The 20,035-nt window shown below is 36.9% G+C and overlaps 1 protein-coding gene across 7 annotated transcripts in view; it reads right to left on the bottom strand.

The window, feature by feature from the left end:
• Window positions 1-3,587: 3,587 nt before the first annotated feature.
• The window catches only part of POLN (DNA polymerase nu), a 104,351-nt gene continuing 87,903 nt past the window's right edge, over window positions 3,588-20,035 (bottom strand). For all 7 annotated transcript variants that reach the window (XM_072037827.1, XM_072037828.1, XM_072037825.1 and 4 more), the window contains 3 exons: window positions 15,296-15,363; window positions 7,187-7,248; window positions 3,588-4,841 (listed from right to left, as the gene is read on the bottom strand). In XM_072037827.1, coding sequence (XP_071893928.1) covers window positions 4,773-4,841; window positions 7,187-7,248; window positions 15,296-15,363 — 199 coding nt within the window. In that variant the 3' untranslated portion in view covers window positions 3,588-4,772. The remainder of the gene's footprint in view (window positions 4,842-7,186; window positions 7,249-15,295; window positions 15,364-20,035) is intronic.

The following is a 20,035-nucleotide window of genomic DNA, read 5'->3' as shown; positions in this document are numbered from 1 at the left end:
AAATACCTGGAAAGCTCAGCTGGAAGGTGAAGCTCCAGAATTCAAAACCCAAGTCTGTCCGATGGAGAGAGCAGAGAGGATAACAAATTGCCTGGTTTGCAGAGGGTAATAAATACACACTTGATAACGTGATAAGGCCTTACAAAGATGGGTGGTAGAAGTGCACTTCAGAGATGTCTAAAGAGAACAAGCTGATTGTAGGTTGCTGTTTTCAGTAGAAAAGAGCCGATCAGGCTGTGGAAGATTCCCAGGAAAGCAAAGATAGCATGTAATTGAAACTTATTTTTACCCCCAGACACACTCTACCTACTAAAAACATTGCAGAATGGGAGAAACGAGAAGTGATTCCTTTCCACTCCTTGAATGTTTCTGACAACCTGCTAATACCAAAAGGAAGTTTGCCAACCCAAAGTGAGCCCATGAGCCAGGAAATATAGTAAATGCTGGCACCGAACCAGCCAACACAGGTGGGAAGGAGGAATGAAATCCCCAAACATTTCTGGGGCTTCTTCTGGTGCAGCTCTGTCTACTTCAATGAGGTACAGCAGAGTATCTGAAGGGAATCTCTGTTTTGTCTTGCAGCCAGATGACTGCCGCTGTTCAGCTGAAGAACGACAGAGGATCACAGGAGGCTGAAGTTGGACGAGACTTCAGGAGGTCTTTCGTCCAACCTCCTGCTCAAAGCAGGGTCACCAGTGAGGACAAGACCAGGTTATTCATGGCTTTACCTCATCTGGTTGTTAACAGGGAAGACAGAAGAGACATTTTAGGCCACTGAGGAAATATATCAGGGTGGCATAATTCAACCTTCATCCCATTCTTTGGCCTTATTTTCAAGTCAGATTAAACAAGATCTGGCTCTGTGGACTCCCAAATATGAAATGAGTTTACCTTTTAGGGATTTTTCTTAATTATTACCAAGAGTAAATGATGTCCTGGATGCTCTAGCAGATTCACCTTTTTATCTACTCTCAGTTTTCAAAAAATATGTCAATATGCTTTTTTTTTTTTTTTTCCCCACATGTAAACACTCTTGCTCTCATAATACCTGAGACCGGTGTTTGAGCTCTGGTTATTATCGAGTCGGACCAACATTCAGGATCAGAGCACCACTGTTCCACAGTGCTATGTGGACATAAAAAGATTCAAGGCCTGGGCAGATACGTATTGGTCATGCCACGGCCATGAAAATGCCAGCAAATAGCTCTGCTGGTACATTTCTCAAAGATATTAAAGTGTTTTCAAACAGTGCTCCTTCCCCAGCAAACAAAAAGATTTGCAGATGATTTCAGGGAAGATTTAGGCCACCAAAGACAAAACTGTGACTAAAGCCAAAGATATAAAGTGATTCCAATAGGGTTCTTGCTGTGTTCAGAGAATCAATTAGGGAAATTTCCACCCACCAAAGCTATGCCGAGCCAGCTATTCCTCTCTCCCCATCATTTCTGTGATGTTTCTCACACTCCTTGATCACTGCTTCTGTAGGGTTCTGTATTTCAAACAGAAGCTCTGTTTGTTGCCCTCCAAGTACCATTTCATAGGTTGTGAGAAAAAGGAATCATTCTGGAGGTCAAACTAAGAGTTTTAAGGGTAGAAAAGGGCTCTTATGATTGCTCCCGCTCCAGCCTACCCTTGCTTTATACTCCACACCAAACCAAAACAACCTGAAAAGGTCACCATTTATAATATTTAATAATAATTTATAATAAGGGTTCACTGGTGTGAAATTATTGTGCCACCCAAAAGGCATTCCTGGCAATCATCAAATACTGAACATTTTCACCTGTATTTGTTTGGGAGGAAATCTGTGGTCAGGACTGGCCTTGCTTCCTTATAATGGCTCTTTAGATTCAGGCGTGCTGCAGGGTAGCTTGCTAAAGGCCTGGAAAAACTGTACTGCTCCGAATTTATAGCAATACATAGGTCAGCACAAGCGGAGTAAAACTGACGCCTTGTCCAGAGGATCTTATTGGGAAACTAATAGTAAACACTAGAAATACTTCTGCTTTTCTACAATTTGAAAAACACAACTGTTTCAAAAACCTGTGTTCAGTGCAGGATGGGAGGCAACAGGAATGGATGGCAAAGTCAAAACAGTTGTCCCAGACAGCACTCTTCTCGATATCTGGGATTTTATCCATTAAAAACTGATCCAGTCAGGAGCTTTGAGGCCCACTTCAGTGAGTTCTAGAAAACCTAATAACCCACAAAATCTGTACCTTAACACAGCAGAATAGGGCAGGTAGGGAGGACCAGGTACCCATCTGGCAGTTTGTGGGGAACAGAACAAAAGACTGAAGAACACATCCCGGTAGTCAAAACGTTTCATAGTTCATCTGACGATGATTACATGCACAACATCAAAGAGTTCTGGTTTCCACCCAGCTACAGAATAAATCTCTCTATGCTAATTCACTCACAGCCTACAACTGGAAGAAAACACAGTTTTGTTACTGAAGAACCTGGAGTACTAGAAAGAGATCTGGAGTTCATGGCATGCAAGTTGTGGGGACACAAACTGCATCAAGTCTTGAGACCTTGGTCTTGAACAATCCCCCAGACTTGTACCCGTTTGCCTTTTGCCCTCACCCCAGTGTATGCAAAGTGAGCCCTCAGGTGTGTGAGATAAAGCAGTGCCCTTATTGGTTGGCTGTCTTCCTTTTTGGAAATGTAAAAACGAAAAGAAAAGTTGTAAAAGCAAAAGGGTGACCCTGTAGCCCAGAGGAGATCACAAGCACTCTCTAGGAGACAAGGTGAACAAAATATTAACTTCATTCACTGTATGACAATCTGTACAAAGAGCATGTCTCTGGGGAAGTGTGACTGACATTCTTTTGTGAATGGCTGTGTCTGAAAATTTGTTCCGTATGTTCTATATAGCTCCGTATTTGCTCAGATGTTAATCCACAGTTCAGGATCAAGGTTCCTTATGTTCTTAAGTGTGTATTTGTTTTTCATTAGACTGAAGGGTAAGCCTCATATTCTTCAGGACTTGAAAAAAATACATTATCTAGTTAAACTATGCACCCTAAGAAACATATACAAGCTGGAAATCAATGGGGAAACAAAAAACATTGCCAGTAGTAAGGTTAGTGCTGTAGCCTTTAAGAAGCAAGGGTTACTAAATACAAGACTGTAGGCTTCCTGAAAACAGTAGGTCTTCAAGAGGGAGGAGAACATTTCACACCTATGCAAAGCCAGTGCAAACACAGAAAGCTTAAAAATTCCTTTTGTAATCGTGTATATGTGGAAACCCAACAAAATAAGCTACTTAACTTAGTTTAACAAGTTAAAAACATTTAAATATATATTCATATAAATATCTAAACAGTCACAAAGCAGAAGAAAATTTGTGCAACCTCTTCTTCATTGGAAAGGTGGAATCAGACCCCTGCTTGCCTGACGTGGCACAGCGTCACAACCACACAGGCTGGACCCCCCAGCCAAGGAGCTGAGCCACAATTCATATGCAGAAGGCTCTGACTTTGCTTACATCACCACTACTACTTCTGTAACTATAAGAATCAATTTTTGGAAACAACTAACTAATTTCAGCTGACGTATGATTAATACGCAACATAAGGAAATCTTGTTTAATAGTTTAATGCCTTTAAGCGTAATGCAAAATTTTTTAAGGATACAAATTAAAACTGCTGCAAACTCTCTGTAACTATACACATTTAAAATTTAAATTATGTTACTTTGATCATTTGAGGTCTAGTGCTGAAATATACTGAACATCTTGTAAAAGTTTTGTGCTTGACTTCAACTTCTAAATAATTAGTAGACTTTGAGGATTGACTATTCTTCCACTACCATGGAGGCAGAATTTGGCACCAAGTAATGTTTTATAAAACAAACTTCTTTAAAGAATAAACTCTACAGAACACTAAAATATCAATATCAATATATATCAAGATATCAAAAATATTATTGATATCAAAAGTACCGTTGATACTAAAGTATCAATAATAATAAAATCCAAACATAGAAGTAGAAGCCTGAATCCTAAAAAACTTAAGTCTGAATCTCAAAATGTATCTAACCATATTTAGCATTGTGTCAGTAATAAAAATAATAGATTAGACAAAACTTCGTCAAAAGTATGCTAGGGCTACAGTGTACAAATGGGTTTTGAAATTAATTTAATTGGCAACAATCTGGCTATTTTAAATGCAGCTAATGCAGTTTTTGTTTACTTGTTTTAACTCTAAAATCCTAAATACAATTTAAGGTAGAAACTCTCCATTTCTAAGGAACTTTTTTCTAAGTCTGTGGAAAATGACATTCAGTACCCCAGCAGCTGCCGTCTACTCACAAAGTGTAAAATAAGCTGAACACAACAGTTGAGCAGCTGCTGATACAGTTCAAATAGTGCCTTTCTAATGCCAGATTAGAAGTATTTTCACACAATCGCTTCACAAAATATTTGATATTAAAATCTAAACATCCATCTAACTCAAATATATTTGTCGCGATCCCAAAGGGTTAATATTGTCTTGCTTCATTTCTTACATGTAGTAATTTAGCTCTGAACAAAAGCAGCTCCCTGCTGGTTACCTTGGCTAAAGGAAACACAATGAACTGGTAAAAACCAGTTTTATCTCACTGCTGTTGCCTAGGGCTACAGACAAAATGAAGTAAAAAAATTCACATGCAGAGTATTAGGTGCTTATGAAAGATCCAGCAGCGCTGTTGCCTAGTGATTCAGTGAGGAATCAGCATAGGCCAATGAGGTGTACGGGTACTGAATAACATCCCCGATGACTGCTTTACATCTCCTGCAATTCTGTCATACACCCCCATGATTTCCCAGTGGTAAGAATCACTTTCAAGGGAACCTGTCAAAAAAAAAGAAAAAAAAGAAAAAAAATGCTTTAAACAAACAAACAATCACAGCACTTATAGCAAGATTACTATTTTTGCTTTTCCTTTTGGTTGGTGATACTGTTCTAGATTACATGCCTATCCAGTGTGAAATACTCTTCATATCTAGTAATAATTATAATTCCAATTAAGATATCTTAACAATTAAGGTTATCCTTTAGTTTTGAGACTGCAAATATATGTTCCTGAATTGCAAGGAACATAGTGAAATCCAAAGCAAAATTTATCTTGTTATGCCTTTCAAAAGAGCTACCAAAACCATAGCATTTATAATTTGCAACTTTTTCAATAATGCATAAAGATACTGGGTTTTATGGGTTTTTGTGGTTGCTTTTTTGTTGTTGTTTGTTTTCTTTTCCTTTTTTTTTTTTTTTTTTTTTTTTACCATCCACTTTTCCAGTCCTGGGGTGTATTTGTTGTTGCTTTGGTTTTATTTCAGTTTGTTTTGCAGTTACCAGTGCTCTGTTACACAGTAGATTTCCTGACATGAAAGCTGCCTCATTAGCAAGGACTACGTCTTGGAAAAGAAGCTACTTCAAAGATAAAGGATCCTTTTCCTCAAAGAAGAAAAAGAAATCTCTCCCCATTAAGACGATATGTGTGTTCTACTTTAATGACATTTTTCTTCCCCATTAAAATATAATATTCGTATTAACAGAGCATATAATACATATTTAGTTGAAGCAAGTGTACAGAGGGAAAGCAGAAGCATTTCAAAAAAATCTTTTCATCTTCAACATCTCTAATCTTAAAAGACACATTTACTGTATAGAAGGATAAACAACATGAACAAAAATACAGGCTTTTTTTAAAAGATAACTCTCAAATTCGTCACTGAGATCAAGCTGTTTGCACTTTATGTTTTGTATCTGGTCTCTGCCATTGATCCATTCTTGATGTTTCAGAGAAAGATGAAATATCTTCACGATGCATGTAGTCTAATGTGCAGTAGGAGTAAAACTATGTCATGACTCCTACAGTAATTTATTCAGGAAAAGAAGACCAAACCAAGAGAAAAAAATATCCTAATCTTTCAAAGCCCCAGACAAATACCTATTGTCCAAGGCTGTGTTTCTTTTTACTATTAAAATGCAGTTGTCATTTAAGAGGGAATTGCTGTTCTCATCAGAATGACATGTAGAATCCATTTGCTAAGGATGAAGATGAATTTGTCAGTGTGTGATAGCAGACACTTCTGACACATGAAAAGACATTGTAGGACAGCGTGTTACGTTTTGGCCATGGGACAAAATGGAAAGACTCACTTCTGCCAGTTAGTGGTTAGTCTGAAATATGTAACACTAAAATGGTATTTTGCCTGTGTGCCTATGAGCACTCTCATTATTGATGTAAATATTTGTCTTTTTTAGAAACCTATTAAGTTGTTCATATTTTATTTTGTAGTCAGGCTAAGTATGAATGGCGTTGTCTCTGACAGTGTCCTCAACAAAGGGTATGAACCTTACAGCAGCATGAGTGTCAGGTATGTTGTAACCATTTCTGAAATAAATAGAATAAATTTGTTTCTGTCCTCAAATCTTGTTCAGTAATACTGGAGAATGAGTAATCTGGCCAAGTACTCCATTTCTCAGGAAACAGGAAACCCTTGGACTATTGCTTGCTTATTCAGTTTAGGGATTCCCAGAGACTATAGTCCTTAATGAAGCAAGAAAAGCCGAGTGGTGGCCTAGCAGCAAAGTGTACCAGTCTTGCAGAGAGAAAAATACAATTCTTTTGTATAAGAATTACAGTTAGATAAAATGGAAACATACATACAATAGTTGTCTAGTTTTCTACTTGGTTGTTCTGATAAATGATGGCCTTCAAACTGTGACCAGCAATTTTGTCTGCTTTACATGTTTGGCTTCCGCTCAGAAATGTTAAAAAGATCAATTTTCTAAGTGAAAATTACTAAAGAAAGATCTTTTGCAATAATTTTTCAGCAGTAATGAATGCCTGGCACATTTTAGAAAGCCTGCTAAGGTACTATTTCTCATTCCACCACACCCATCAGAAATGTCATGGCATTAAATCAAAGGGATTTTGAAGTTACTTCACTTGTATAGGTAAGACAAAGTGTACTACAGTTATGCTTTACAAAATGGATTTTGAGTTTCTTTCTTTTTTTTTTCTGTTAGAATTTTTATGGTAATTTTAAAAAGCCATTACTTGTAAATATGAAAATGAAGCAGCTGAAGTGAAGGTTAGCATAGTTGTCTCTAGATTCTCAATATGATGATAGTAACAAACAAAACTATATATGCGGGAGACAATAATGGAAATTCAGAATTGCCCCTACCTTTAGTGGCACTTCCAAGGCTGTAGTTTGCTGCAGGGACTCCATTGTTCTTTTCACCAATGCTGTAAGGCCAAAAAAGTTGAAAATATACAGCTTTATCTTCCAGTTAAAACTGTTATGTAGGAAAACAAACAAACCAACAAACCATGCCTTATATTCCATTATATAATAGCTGCATTTCTACAAAAAAATAAATATCCACCCATTTAAATGTATTGAGATTATTTTTTTTTAAGTTAAATTTGATTTCTTGTGGGAGAATTTAATTCCTTTTTTTAAATTGAAATTTAGGTGAAAGTTGGAAAATTATTTAACTTACCTATTCCATTAACACAAAAGTAAAGCACAGATACACGTTCTAAAGAGGTACAGCTTGCCTGACTGCTGCATTTCTCAGCTTTCAAGTTCACTACAAACAAAAATAACCTTCCCTGTGGGATAGCTGAGCTATCAAGAATCAAAACAATTGAACTTCAGCATGATTTACGTAACTTAACAACTCATCGTGTCATAACCCCATGCTCACTATTACTGTGAAAAATGCCTCTATTATTATTCCAAATCAATCATTTGGGACCTGATTTGTCATCCTTGGTCAGGCCAATTAGTGTTTTGCTTGACAAAGATTTCTGCTGGATAACAAAATGTGGTTGTAAAAAACATAATCAAAGAGAGATTCAGAGGATAAATGGCTTTAAATAGGAGGTAACTTTTGGCTAGTGAAAGTGAAAAGGGAATACCGGGGAGCCCCAGTGAGAAAGTTATTGAGCAAGCTCCATTGCTTTGACATGATGGCTGCCCACATAATATATGTCATCATGTGCCTCCCAGAACTGAGAAATAACAGAGCATGCAATATGTGGTGATAACTACTAGGCTGAAACCCACATGATTGCTTAGAAGGATTCTTTGAAGTTCTCCCTCGATGCACATCACGGTTCTCGTGCAGCTGAGGTTAGATGTAAAGAAGCAACGAGAACTCCAAGAAGCAGCATATGGTGGTTGCTCTGGCTGCTGTCGAAACCTTTTCTAATGATGCCAGCACTGAAGAGCAGTATGTGATGTTTTGTGTCACATCTGTGACACCGAGGATGGCTTGGTAATAATGAGGAGGATAACTAGCGTCTGCCTGAACAGAAATGGAGTGCTTCTCCGCTCTGTGCTGGCTCACTCAGACTTGGGTGCTAATGAGCTGTCGTAAGGTTTTCCACGAAGTCCAAATTATGCAGTAACTCAAAAGATCAGTGGCTGAAGTGCCAAGGCTGGGGAAAATGAGACATATGTTGACACATGTTGACACCTATAGAGTTGCTTCATGTTGGATTTGAGGTAGTTTATGGTCCGGCATGGGACACAGCATCATTTTTGGAGAGCAGAAACAAACATGACAATCATAACTTGTGAAAGCAGAGGGAAGTTTTGGTCTAAATAATTATCCACTTAAAATTCATTCCAAGTCAAGACGCCTATCAGTACAGCACTGTTGGACTGCCTCCATCTTGAGAAGCCCAGTCTGAGTTTAAACAAAACAAGCTGCCAACTCCAGGAGATCAGCAATGCAGCAGACATCAGGGCACTGTGACCAGGCAGCGTGCCTTCAGAAGGCTAAATGGATTGCCAGGCAGTCCTTGGGTAAACAGTTTATCATCGGTAAGTCATGGCTATGACAGAACAAAGCTTTTGTGAGAGCACAGCTTCTGGATTCCGCTCTTACAGAATCACTCGGCTCTGTAGTGTTCCACCAAAGCACTTATGTACAATCTAAGGGCACACTCAATTCTGTGCAACTTGTTTTTTTTTGAGCTGTTAGATAAATAAACAGCAACAGACCATCAAGGCAACGGGAGGAACAGCCCTTTTAGATGAAAAGAGCTCCAATGGACTCTCCTTCCAAAAGAGGGAGCATGAGTCAGCAGCGTTGATTCATGGGCTGAAAGATGTGATAAAAGATGTGATGTCTGATAAAAGGTGCTGCACGCATATGCACTGGATTAGAACAGTTTTTGCCCTTATGCTCTAGACCTCCAAATTCGACTAGTTCTCTCCCATAGAACTGTTATTCCCCAAAGGGGGTTCACATTGGCCCCGATGGTTGCAACACCTTTCTCTGCTGGTTCATACACTTTTTGTTTTAGAGCATCTGGCATGACCAGAATTCTGTTGCATCCTTAACTATTTTTAGTTTTAAAAAGCATGGATTAATGTGGCCACACCAACATCAGCAAACCTAATGGTTCCTCATTCACTTTGATAACCCATTAGCCACCTCCCTTGGATTTGTTCCATTTTCTTCCTATTTTTTTTTTATTTCTGTGTCAGTTCAGCTCCCTGTTCTATTTCTTATGTCACAGTGACTTCTCTGTCTCTTCCCAGAGTTTAGTGGGTGGCATGGTAAAACCATTCATTTCAAACAATCTCAAGTGGTTTTGACCGCATTTCAGCCTTTTGAAATCATACCTTTGAAAGTTTCCAAAAGATTTGCCTATACCGATTTTACAGCAGATTTTGAATTAATAAATATAAAATGATAACTGAAATGTCAAGAAAAAGCAGCTGGATTACCATTCCTGTTCAACAGTCTGCTAAGACAGTAAACAGTGAATAAGGAAGCATTTACATTAATGGCTGGTTTTGCACAAAAATAAATAGGTAAACTGACTGAATACATTGAGGCTGGAAATTAAAAGTTCTAGATTTCAGAAAGAGGAAATTCTGGAACAGTCTCCCAGTGGGAGTAATTTTTCATATGGAGATGATCATTTATAAAAGAGACCATATGGTGTGGTGATATGTAATCACAGGAGAGATCCCCTTTAGTCCTATGTACATAATGTCTGATTCTCCCTCTGCACTCTCAGATCTCCTGAAAAACTCTCCTCTCTGAGTGCTCAAAATAAAGTATCCAGGCATATACAATTATATTATATATACACAATTGTCTCATATACTTTACAGAATAAAAACACAATGTTTAAATAGATCTGTCTCTACCATCCCTAATTTTTTCTCTTTTTAAAGATTTACATTGGAGGCTTTCAGAGGAATGATTATTTATGTTCTGTCAAGTACCTAGAATATCTAGGGCACATTAATTATTAATTTTAAAATGTTCCTTTGCAGTCAGCCGTATACTGCAGTGGCATCTGTTAAATGCTGTTCTCCCAGCCTTTGCAACTTCTCTCTCAAACTCCATAGTCAGCAGTTATGGGATTTGTTGGTTATGCTCATTCTGGAAGGTTTTGTAAGTATGTCATTTTAAAGTATTATATATATTTCTTATTTACTCCCCCGATATTAATGACAGCAAAGCAAAGACATCACAGAGCTAAAATTGTAATACATATCAGATTTTTCCTGATACTGGCCTGAATAAATGTGCTTATTGAAAGAGTTGTGAATAGGAGCAAAGAAAAGGCATGCGTGCCTGCTGTGGAACAAAAGCTTGTTTGTCCCTATCCAAGTGAAGACATTTCTCAAGCTCATTCACCTATGAAATTATGACTCCAGAAGCAAGTCAAAGCTGGCCAGACATATGATCTATGGAATAGGGATTCTTACAAATAAAAGGCTATCTAGAGGCATTTTAAGCATCGGTGTCTTTCCAGTTAGAAAAAGGCAGCTCGGAGGACACAAAATGTCTCTACCTTGTGATGACCAGTTCATTCTTTTGTCCTGTTACTTGAATCCCCGTTTGAACATGTGCACTTTTTTCATGCAGCTGCTTCAGTATTCATTAAGTGAGAAAATGTAGCAGAATAAAATGAAACTTTGTGGACTTTGAGCCACAAATTTCTACTGACAGATTTTATTTTTTTATAAATCTAAGATATTGTTCTTACATTACAACAACCTTAACTGATCTTAATCTTAAAACAAGTGGGCTTAGGTTAATTTAATTTTTTTCCTAGCTTGGTCCTCTTGGTGCTTATACCCAGTAAAAACTATATACTTTACAGATATGAAATATAAGAAAGGATGCAGAGATGAATTTCTTTACTTGCATCAATAACGTGTAGTTATAAATGAGTTCTAAAAAACAAAAACAAAAATAAAAAAAAACTTTAAAATTACTCTAATTCATTGTGATATTGAGCAGTACAACATGAAGTACTGGAATACATATATTTCTATAAAAATATGAAAAATACATTACTTCAAGTAGCAAGTGGCTTTCATTTAATTATACTTCTCACTAATGGATGCAATTAAGCAAGCATAGTGACAAGGAACATTCCACAGTAATCACCAGTGACAAAGTTTACCTTTCAAATCCAACAGGTATATATGGAATAGGTATCAGAAGTGAAATCTTACAGTTGTATCTATGGGTATCCCTTTACCATAAAATAAATAAATAAATAAAAAATCTACATTTCTCTGCCCCCAGGTGTATTCCCCCTTTCAGCAGTCATGTATTCAGAATAGTCCAGGGGCAAATGGGCATTTCTAACTGAGTGTGGAGACGTAGTCTCAGAAATGGGCAGTCTCCCACAAAAGGAAAAATTGGGTTCTGCAATTCCTGAACTCTTTCCTGGAGTCCCTGTGAAGACTCACAGTTTGATTTGAGCACCGTCTGTCTACCTGATTACACAGATTTCAGAACTCCGAGATGCTGAGCCCTCTCAGATCCAAGAGCCCAGTTTTTGCCATTCCCAAAATACCATCTCTCTTTCTGCTTCCTGGGTTGCTTGAAAGCTCAGGATGTGAGGAAGCCAGACAGGCAAGCTGGCTAGAAACCAGGCAGATTATTGATGGTAAAACTGACAATCTTCTGTCAAAACCGAACCAATCGCTGCCAAATGTTTTGATTTGATCTTTTCAGGCACCCTCCAATAGAAAATGAAGATTTTAAAAAAAAGCTCTTTTGCTGTCCTTTTCTTGCCCTATTTAGGGAATTTAGAGAATTGAGTCAAAGAATATGCCGTATTTTTGTTGAAAATTAGACAAATCAGAGTAGCAAGTGCTTTATTGTATTTCAATGCATGCCAAACCTTGGACACTCAAAGCTTCATTATAAAAAGAGAATGTTTTGCCTTGCCCTGTCAGAGTGAACAGTATGCATACTATGAAACTGTGGGTGCCAGAGTCTGTTTGAGGAAAGTATCCCCCCAATATACAGGTAAAAGCTAAAAAGTAATCAGAATCATGACTGGAATGCAGATACTCTGAATACTAGGCCAGTGCTTTTTTGGATCACGCAGAATGCAGGAGAACAACACAGCACTGAACTGTGGTCAATTAAAGCCATCACACCCTGCTCTTTAGCTTTAAGTCCATGCCTTTACCTTTACCAAGCTTGGTAATTGCACAACTGAGATTTCTCTCTAGATCATTAAGGTGGGATCTGCAAGTCAGCAGATTCTGTAATTTAAAGCTTCTGAATGGACAAAAAGCCCAATTAGATATGGAAAGATGAAGCTGACAGCTAAAAATTATCAGCAAATAAAAATAAGGGTAAGGACTTTACAGAGAGAGAGAACTTTGAGTAATGGGATGAAAATCATTTCTGGACTTGGAAAGCACTGAAGTGAATGAGAAGCCCACGTCCTTCTGACACTCCTCTTTAAACTCATACTAAATTTGTTACCTCAGTTAACAGCTCCTGAAATAACTGGGAAAGATTAGAAAAAAGTCTTCCTATTTAGTTTCATCCGAAAGGAATCTGGGTCACCTGCTCTCAGACAGCTCCGTGATGTGAACCCAAACTGTTCACATCGTGGACTGGGGACAATAGGGAGGTTTGCTTCCTACTCATACTGCTGGCTGCAAGTTACGTGCTAATTGAGATGCACTCTTCCTCTGCCTATCCGGGTCACGCAAAACCCTCATTAATGACACCGAAGCCAGCTTTGGTCACTTTTAAGAGCACTATTAGTTCTTTTAGCAGCAGCAGAACTAATTACTGCTTAAAAGAAGGCAGCGTTCAATGTCTCAGGTTGGTCTTCAGTGTTCAGGACAAGACAGTTTATCACTCTTCTATTCTGAGGTATGTTGAGTATACCTGAAAATTACTATATTGCAGAATTTTCTTTTTCTCTTTGCCTTTTAGGGCAAAGTAGAAACAAACTTAAAACCCAATTTTCAATCAGTAGAATGAAACAAACATCCACATTGAGTTCTGAAGGCTTGGCAGCCTGTGTTAAGAACGAGGGTGATTTCCAAGGTATCTCAGACCTCTAGACTGCATAGCACAAGTTGTTTAAATATAGCAGAGCAGTCAAGGATTTGGCAGCTGGGATCTGCTACATACGGAGAAAGGTATTAAAGATGACCAGTGATTCCCAGCCACTGACTTCTACCAAAGTTCAAATTCAGCAGCAGCCAGTACGTCTCACAGATGAAACCACCCTCAGTCAGCAAGCTAGTGTTATCTCGCACCTTTGAGGAATGGCACATACTAGCTTCTGAGGAGTTTCTACCCATACAGCCGAACTCTATCAAGGACAATAAAAATACAACACTGTTTTCAAAAGATTGATAATTTCTGAAATAAAGCATTCCGCTGGTCATTTCATTCTTTTTGAAGTTTCTTATAGAAAAGAAACTTTTCTAGAGAAAAATCAAGTATTTTCTCTGTTTTACTGGAAAAGTATTGATTTTGCTGAATTTACTACAAATTCACACTAATAACTGGACATGGACACACTGTCCACCTGGGCACGGTGCTGGGTCATATTCGGACAGCTGTCAACCAGCACCTCCAGGTCCTTTTCTGCTGGGCAACTTTTCAGACACTCCTCCTCAGTCCTATACTGCTGCATGGAGTTGTTACAACCCAACTGCAGGACTCAACACTTACCCTACTTAAAGTCATGCAATTGGACTCAACCCATCAATGTAGCTTATCCAGATCCATCTGCAAAGCCTTCTTTCATGCAGAACAAGAGTCCCACCTAACTTGATATCAGCCACAGACTTATTGAGAGTGCACTTGATCCGCTCATTCAGATCATTGATTAAAACGTTAAACAAAAATGATCCCAATGTTGGTGTAAAATACAAAAATGAAAATCATTCAATGCTGTTTTACTGATCCCATTCAATGTACTATACTTCCAAACTCTGAAACTACAGCACTTTCAGACATTGGCCTTTTTGGAGCAGATACTGCAACCTCTGGTAAATTGAATAGTGTTTGTTGGTTTTGTTTGTTTGTTTGTTTTTAAATTTAAACAAAGATCTGAACACCTGTATTCAAAGGTCAAATGTTAATATATGAAAATAAAGCATTATAATTCCCCCAATATATTGAACTTGTATATTTCCCAGATTCTTCGTTTTGATTAGATGGTAGCTTAATGTTCTCATTATGAACCAATCCTCACAAGAGGAACGTATGATGAAATGAGACAGATGGCAAATTGTACCAATTAAATGAATGCAACACAGGAAGTTGAAATTGTTATTTAGATACTTAGGTTATAATGCAATATATTTCTTATACTGGTTAGTTTAAAATAGTCATGACCTTATGATAATTGTTTTAGCCAAAAATATTGTTCACTTTCAAATTTGACCAAAGTTTCTGAATTAATATTTGGTACCTATAGTAATGACTCCACTGCTTACTGGAGAAGAGACCCAACAGCCCCATATGTGCCCTCATTTGCTAGCTAAATTTGTACCAGATGCAGAGAAAAACTCTAGCTTAGGAAATAATGTCTGGAAGTAAGCCAGATGAGAGGATTAAAATGTAGGCAGGAACTTTTACTAACCCTTAACCTTGAAAGTTCCACCATAAAGTTCTCTTCATATAAAAAGAGCCATAAATTAACTTAGAAATTACTGTACCTTACATTCTTACATTAAGATTTCATACCTCTTTATGTAACAGGCCCCAGTGATAAGTATTTCGGAAGTTACTTCCGAAGACATTTTTTTCAAACTGATTTATTTCCTTCTACAATCCTTGAAACCTCAGGGAAAATATTATTGTTTACTTTTATGATTATATGCTATATTAATTCTTGTCGTCTAAGCAATAGAAGATCTTTGAAGGTCCCTTCCAACTGAACTATTCTATTCTAGTCTAGTCTAGTCTAGTCTAAAGATACCTCAAGTTATTGTGGAAACAGAGAGACAGATAAAAGAGAAAAAGATTACACTTACCTGAAAATTCCTGGATTTGAGAATCTTCTACTTCAAACAACAACTCATCATGAATCTGAGCAATTAACCTGAAAATATTCAGACTTTAGATAACATACACATGAAATTTCTAATAGTGCTTTCAACTCATACCATCAACTAATTTTCAGGTGTACAATGGATACACTAAAGTGAATATAAGCATCTTAAGAAAGTTAAAAATCATTAATGGAGTTAAAAGGTCTGCTGTTCCACATAGGCTGAAAAAATAAAGGCCATGGTCTTAAACCAAAACTGTGCTTGCTAACTTGTAAATGCCATTCAGGGATTTGGTGATGTGACAAGGTATTATTTAAAACTAATGGAAATTGCAGAAAATTGCAAGAAATAAGACAGGGCTTGTTTTGTTAATATAGCTTGTTTTTCTCAAGCTGAGTTGGAATAAAAGTGCAAGTTAAGTCAATAGCAAGAATACTTGGCTCACTGGTATACCAACAGAAACTCTTAGTATACTGTTGGCCAGTGACTTGAATCCTTTCCAGGAAATAATCCTTTCATGTAAATGCAAAATAAGACTCCTCATGCTGTAAACAGGCTGAGGAACAAAATGTAGGCATAAATACACAATCTGATCTGTAGCCTCTGCTATTAGGACAGTTGTCTTCATAAGAACAGAGTGTACAACTGAAAGTAACATCTTAAAATCCATGCAACTACATGTACCTGAGATCTTGAGTTTTGTTTTTCTCATTGTCTAAATTAGCTCTATACTGATCGGTCTCTTGCATATACATTGTGTCTTAATTGTTCAGTGCTTACGGGAATGGCACCCTAAATTGTTGGTTTGGGTGTAAAAATATGATCACAGTGGAAAAAAGAAATGTTTTTAATTGAATCATGTCCAAGGCAGAGTAGACATAATCTAACACATAAAATCTTTGAGTGCAGTTCTCACATAGAAAGGAAAACTAGTATGTGTCTGATTAGACTATATTCCTACTAGGTTTATTTTATTACTTATTTAACTGTTACAGCTGAGAGTCTAAGCCATGAAACTGTAACACCCATCTCTGAATTTCTTTGCAATTCATATATAAAATTTAAATTAAATATGCCCACTGTGGGCTTTTTTTTTTTCTTTAATACCTAGCAGTTATTAATTCTGTAGAAATGGCTGAAACATCAACATGGTTACTACTTATAACTTTCACAGCTTTCAGGAAAATAGCCTAAGATAGTTTCACACTGCCTTAAATTATAATGTGACATTGACTAACAGTGTGGTGAGCTCTAATAATAGATCTTAAATTATTAGTCACTTACACCACAGTCAGGAGCAGAGTGAAACAGATTAACATATTTCTAATAGGAAATGGGGACACGGGATACAAAAAGAAATAGATGAAAAGACCAGGATCATCTACAGCAAGAGAATACAATTACATGAAAAGTTCTAATTTCCAATGCAAGTAAATTAATTAAAGCAAGAGATTCCTAATAATCATTAAAGTGACATGCAAAAAGACATAAATCAGACAGAACTGTGGACATTAAAACCTCTGAATATACCGTGAGTCAATTGAATAAGTGAAAATAATTGCATTGATTAAACCAGTGCGATAAAAAATGTGATAGACTGGTTATTATTTGTATCAGAGTAGTGTCTCATGATTTCAATCAGAATTAAAGCCCCATTCCCTGAATATTTAGTAAAGAACTGTCCTTTCTTTGATGAATTTACAATATAAATCAAATATTTTATCATCAATTTATCAGGATCTAGTAACGGGGGAAGAAGTGGATTTTCTAAAGCACTCAGCATTAGATCAACAGGTCACCTCAATTCCATGTTAGAAGTAAAGCTGAGCTGAGGAGGAGCAGGGCTGGACCAGAGATTAGTGTTTCCTTCAGTGAGTCAGAAAATCTATGGGAGCAATGTGAATTCATCCCAGATTTTCTGTCTGGACAGCACAATAGACTTGACCCAACTCTACTTGTTTATCTACTGAAAGCAGCACAGTTAGTGTCGCTTGATTCTCCATCAGAGCTAAAAGACCCTATTTCTTAGTGCTTCTCATCCTCAGTTATTGACTTGGTTACACTGCCCACAGATATCTCAGTAACTGCACAAAGCTGCAGAATTACATCTACCCAGTCTTAATTATCTAGTGCTTCATCCGAGGTTCAGGGCAATGTTCTGTCTGCTAAACTAGAACCGAACTAGAAGTCAGAATTGCTGGTCTCTTTCTAGCTTTGTTACTCTCCTGCTAAGCAATGCACATTCATTTAGAAAATAGGTATGGTGTCTATCTCAGATGTGTGATCTAACGAATACATGTAAGTATTTCTAACATTTACATTTTAATTAATGCTAAACATGATTTCCCAGCTTGATGCCAAGAAATGGACTAGTATCAACCATTTCCTCCTTAATTTTCATCATACAATTTTTTGACGTTCTCTTTATCTTGTCCCTCTCACATCAACATCACAGGTTATCCTCTGGGAGGTTTATATAGTCCAAGGCCATTTGTATTTTTTCTTTTTTGTTAAAGTAGTGAAATTCTCATGTATTACACAGTCCCACAGAACAAAGCACTCAATTTGACATCAATACAGGTGAATAAAAATCAAAGTAATTTTTATATTTAAAATGCATAGCTTTTACCATTCCAGTGTGTGTACACACCTGTTGCACAACTTAAATGAAAAAGTTTGAAAAAAATATACACTTTTGTTTAATAGCTTAACTGAGTGATCACCACTTTGACAGAATATTGAAATAGCAAACTCCTCCCATTATTGCCTGCTAAAAAGTACGGTAAACTGAATCAGAGACCACAAACCAAGCAGAGAGTAGCATTTTTATCATTCTGCAGATGACAAGAATGACTTTGATTTACAAGTTAATATTTTCTCAATTATTTTCACAATATTCACAATATGCTTAGTACACATCCTTCCTGAAATCATGCTGTATTACAGAATTTTAGCAAGAAAATCTTTTTAATTCTCTTCAATACTACATTCTTCCAGTTTCCCATGAAGCAACAGACACTAAACTCAGATCTTCAGTGTATCCACCCAGTCATCATTACTGTATCATAACCATATAATTGACCCGATATATGACAAAACAAATTAAACTATCATCAAAATATTTTTTTCATAATGTTCTACTGATGAGACCATATTGCCTCCCTACGGTTTAATTTTTCATAGTACCAAGCCAGTTTGTTTTCTATCATAAGAACAAATAAGGGCTTTGTTTGTTATTTTAAGGCAATATATTCCAGATCTGGATATCTCTGACCAAAAGTACAGAACTGCAAGCTTTTCCATGACTACTTCTAATGTGTTGCCTAAAAATAAGTACACTATTGAACTGACTTCATCAAAACAGCTATTACCTTATTGGTAAGCAATTGTATTTCTTTACCATTAAAGGAAACAACATTTTCTCTAAACTACAAATGAGACTTCTGTGGTGTGACACACTGCAGATGCTATTGTAGGAATATAGGAATATCATGTTGAAGATGCCAGTGGTAGGACAAGAGAAAAACAAAACAAATAATAAATAAATAAATAAATAAATAAATAAAAACCTCTTCCTAGTAGTTTTTCTCAGAAGCTTTCTTTTTTTTTTAAAAAAAAAAAAAAAAAAAAAAAAAAAAAAAAAAACAGTTATGTGCAGTGTTTCAGGCCATTACAATGTGCCAAGAAATGCTCCAACTACTTAATTCATGCTCATCCTATAGCCAAGGGACAAAAGCACTTCTTGAAAATCTCATCTCCATGTATTGACTTTGTGGGACTACCACCCCCTAAAACAGCTACCTACATCGGATACCTGAAGTCAGACAGGGAGAATAGCCCTCTGTACATTTTTCTGATACATTTTTGTATTATGAGAAAAATCTTTATTGCTGTTAACAACATTTCCAGAACATAATTTGGTCTAGTTTTCCAGATGGGTCTAAATGAAGATAATAGAAAAAATGAAGTACCAATGAATTCCTACAACCAAATTGTAGGTTAATTTACTCCATAATTTGGAAGCAGGCAATCTGGACCCATCACATAGCAGTTCCAGACCACTTAAAACCCACCTCAATTAAGACAGCTGTCTCTATTTCCATCCCCCTCCAGAGCCCTGAACACTCTCATGGGAGGCCTCAGTAATTGCTGGCAGTGTGAAGGAGGAGAATGAGACAGACTACACCACAGGTGTAAGGTGCTGAGTAGTGGCTTAAAACATATCTTAGAGGAGCTCAAATATTACATTGACGTGACTGGCTTAAGTGTTTGAACAAAAAATAAATTAAAATGAGGTTTGAAATTGGGTAAGTGGGAAAGCCTTAAGAGGGTCCAATTTTCATGCATAATAAGGAATTAAGGGCACTTTATTATGACTAAGAACAGGGCTGAGGAGCCCAGCAGGGTTAATTTTTTTAAATAGCTATTTAATGTTTATTTACTTAAAATAATTTAAGATCTACCTGTGTCCTGGTGCTTAATGTTTCCTACAGGTTAGCTCTACATCTTCAGGAAAACATACGTCATGGCACCATCAGGTAGATTGATCTTGAGCTAGAATACTTCAGTGTAAAATTTCCATTAAAAAATACACATTTTATATCTAAGTTGAAGGCATGTTGGCAATTAAATCGTAACTGGAGAACAGATTTCCTAAAACCAAAGGATTCTCTTTGAAGAACATGCAAAAAATATTCTTTATTTGAAATCCATTATAGCTCT

Source organism: Anas platyrhynchos, chromosome 4 (assembly GCF_047663525.1).
Source record: "Anas platyrhynchos isolate ZD024472 breed Pekin duck chromosome 4, IASCAAS_PekinDuck_T2T, whole genome shotgun sequence".
Lineage (NCBI taxonomy): Eukaryota > Metazoa > Chordata > Aves > Anseriformes > Anatidae > Anas > Anas platyrhynchos.
The sequence above is the reverse complement of the archived record's forward strand: the minus strand, read 5'-3'. Positions and strand labels throughout refer to the sequence as shown.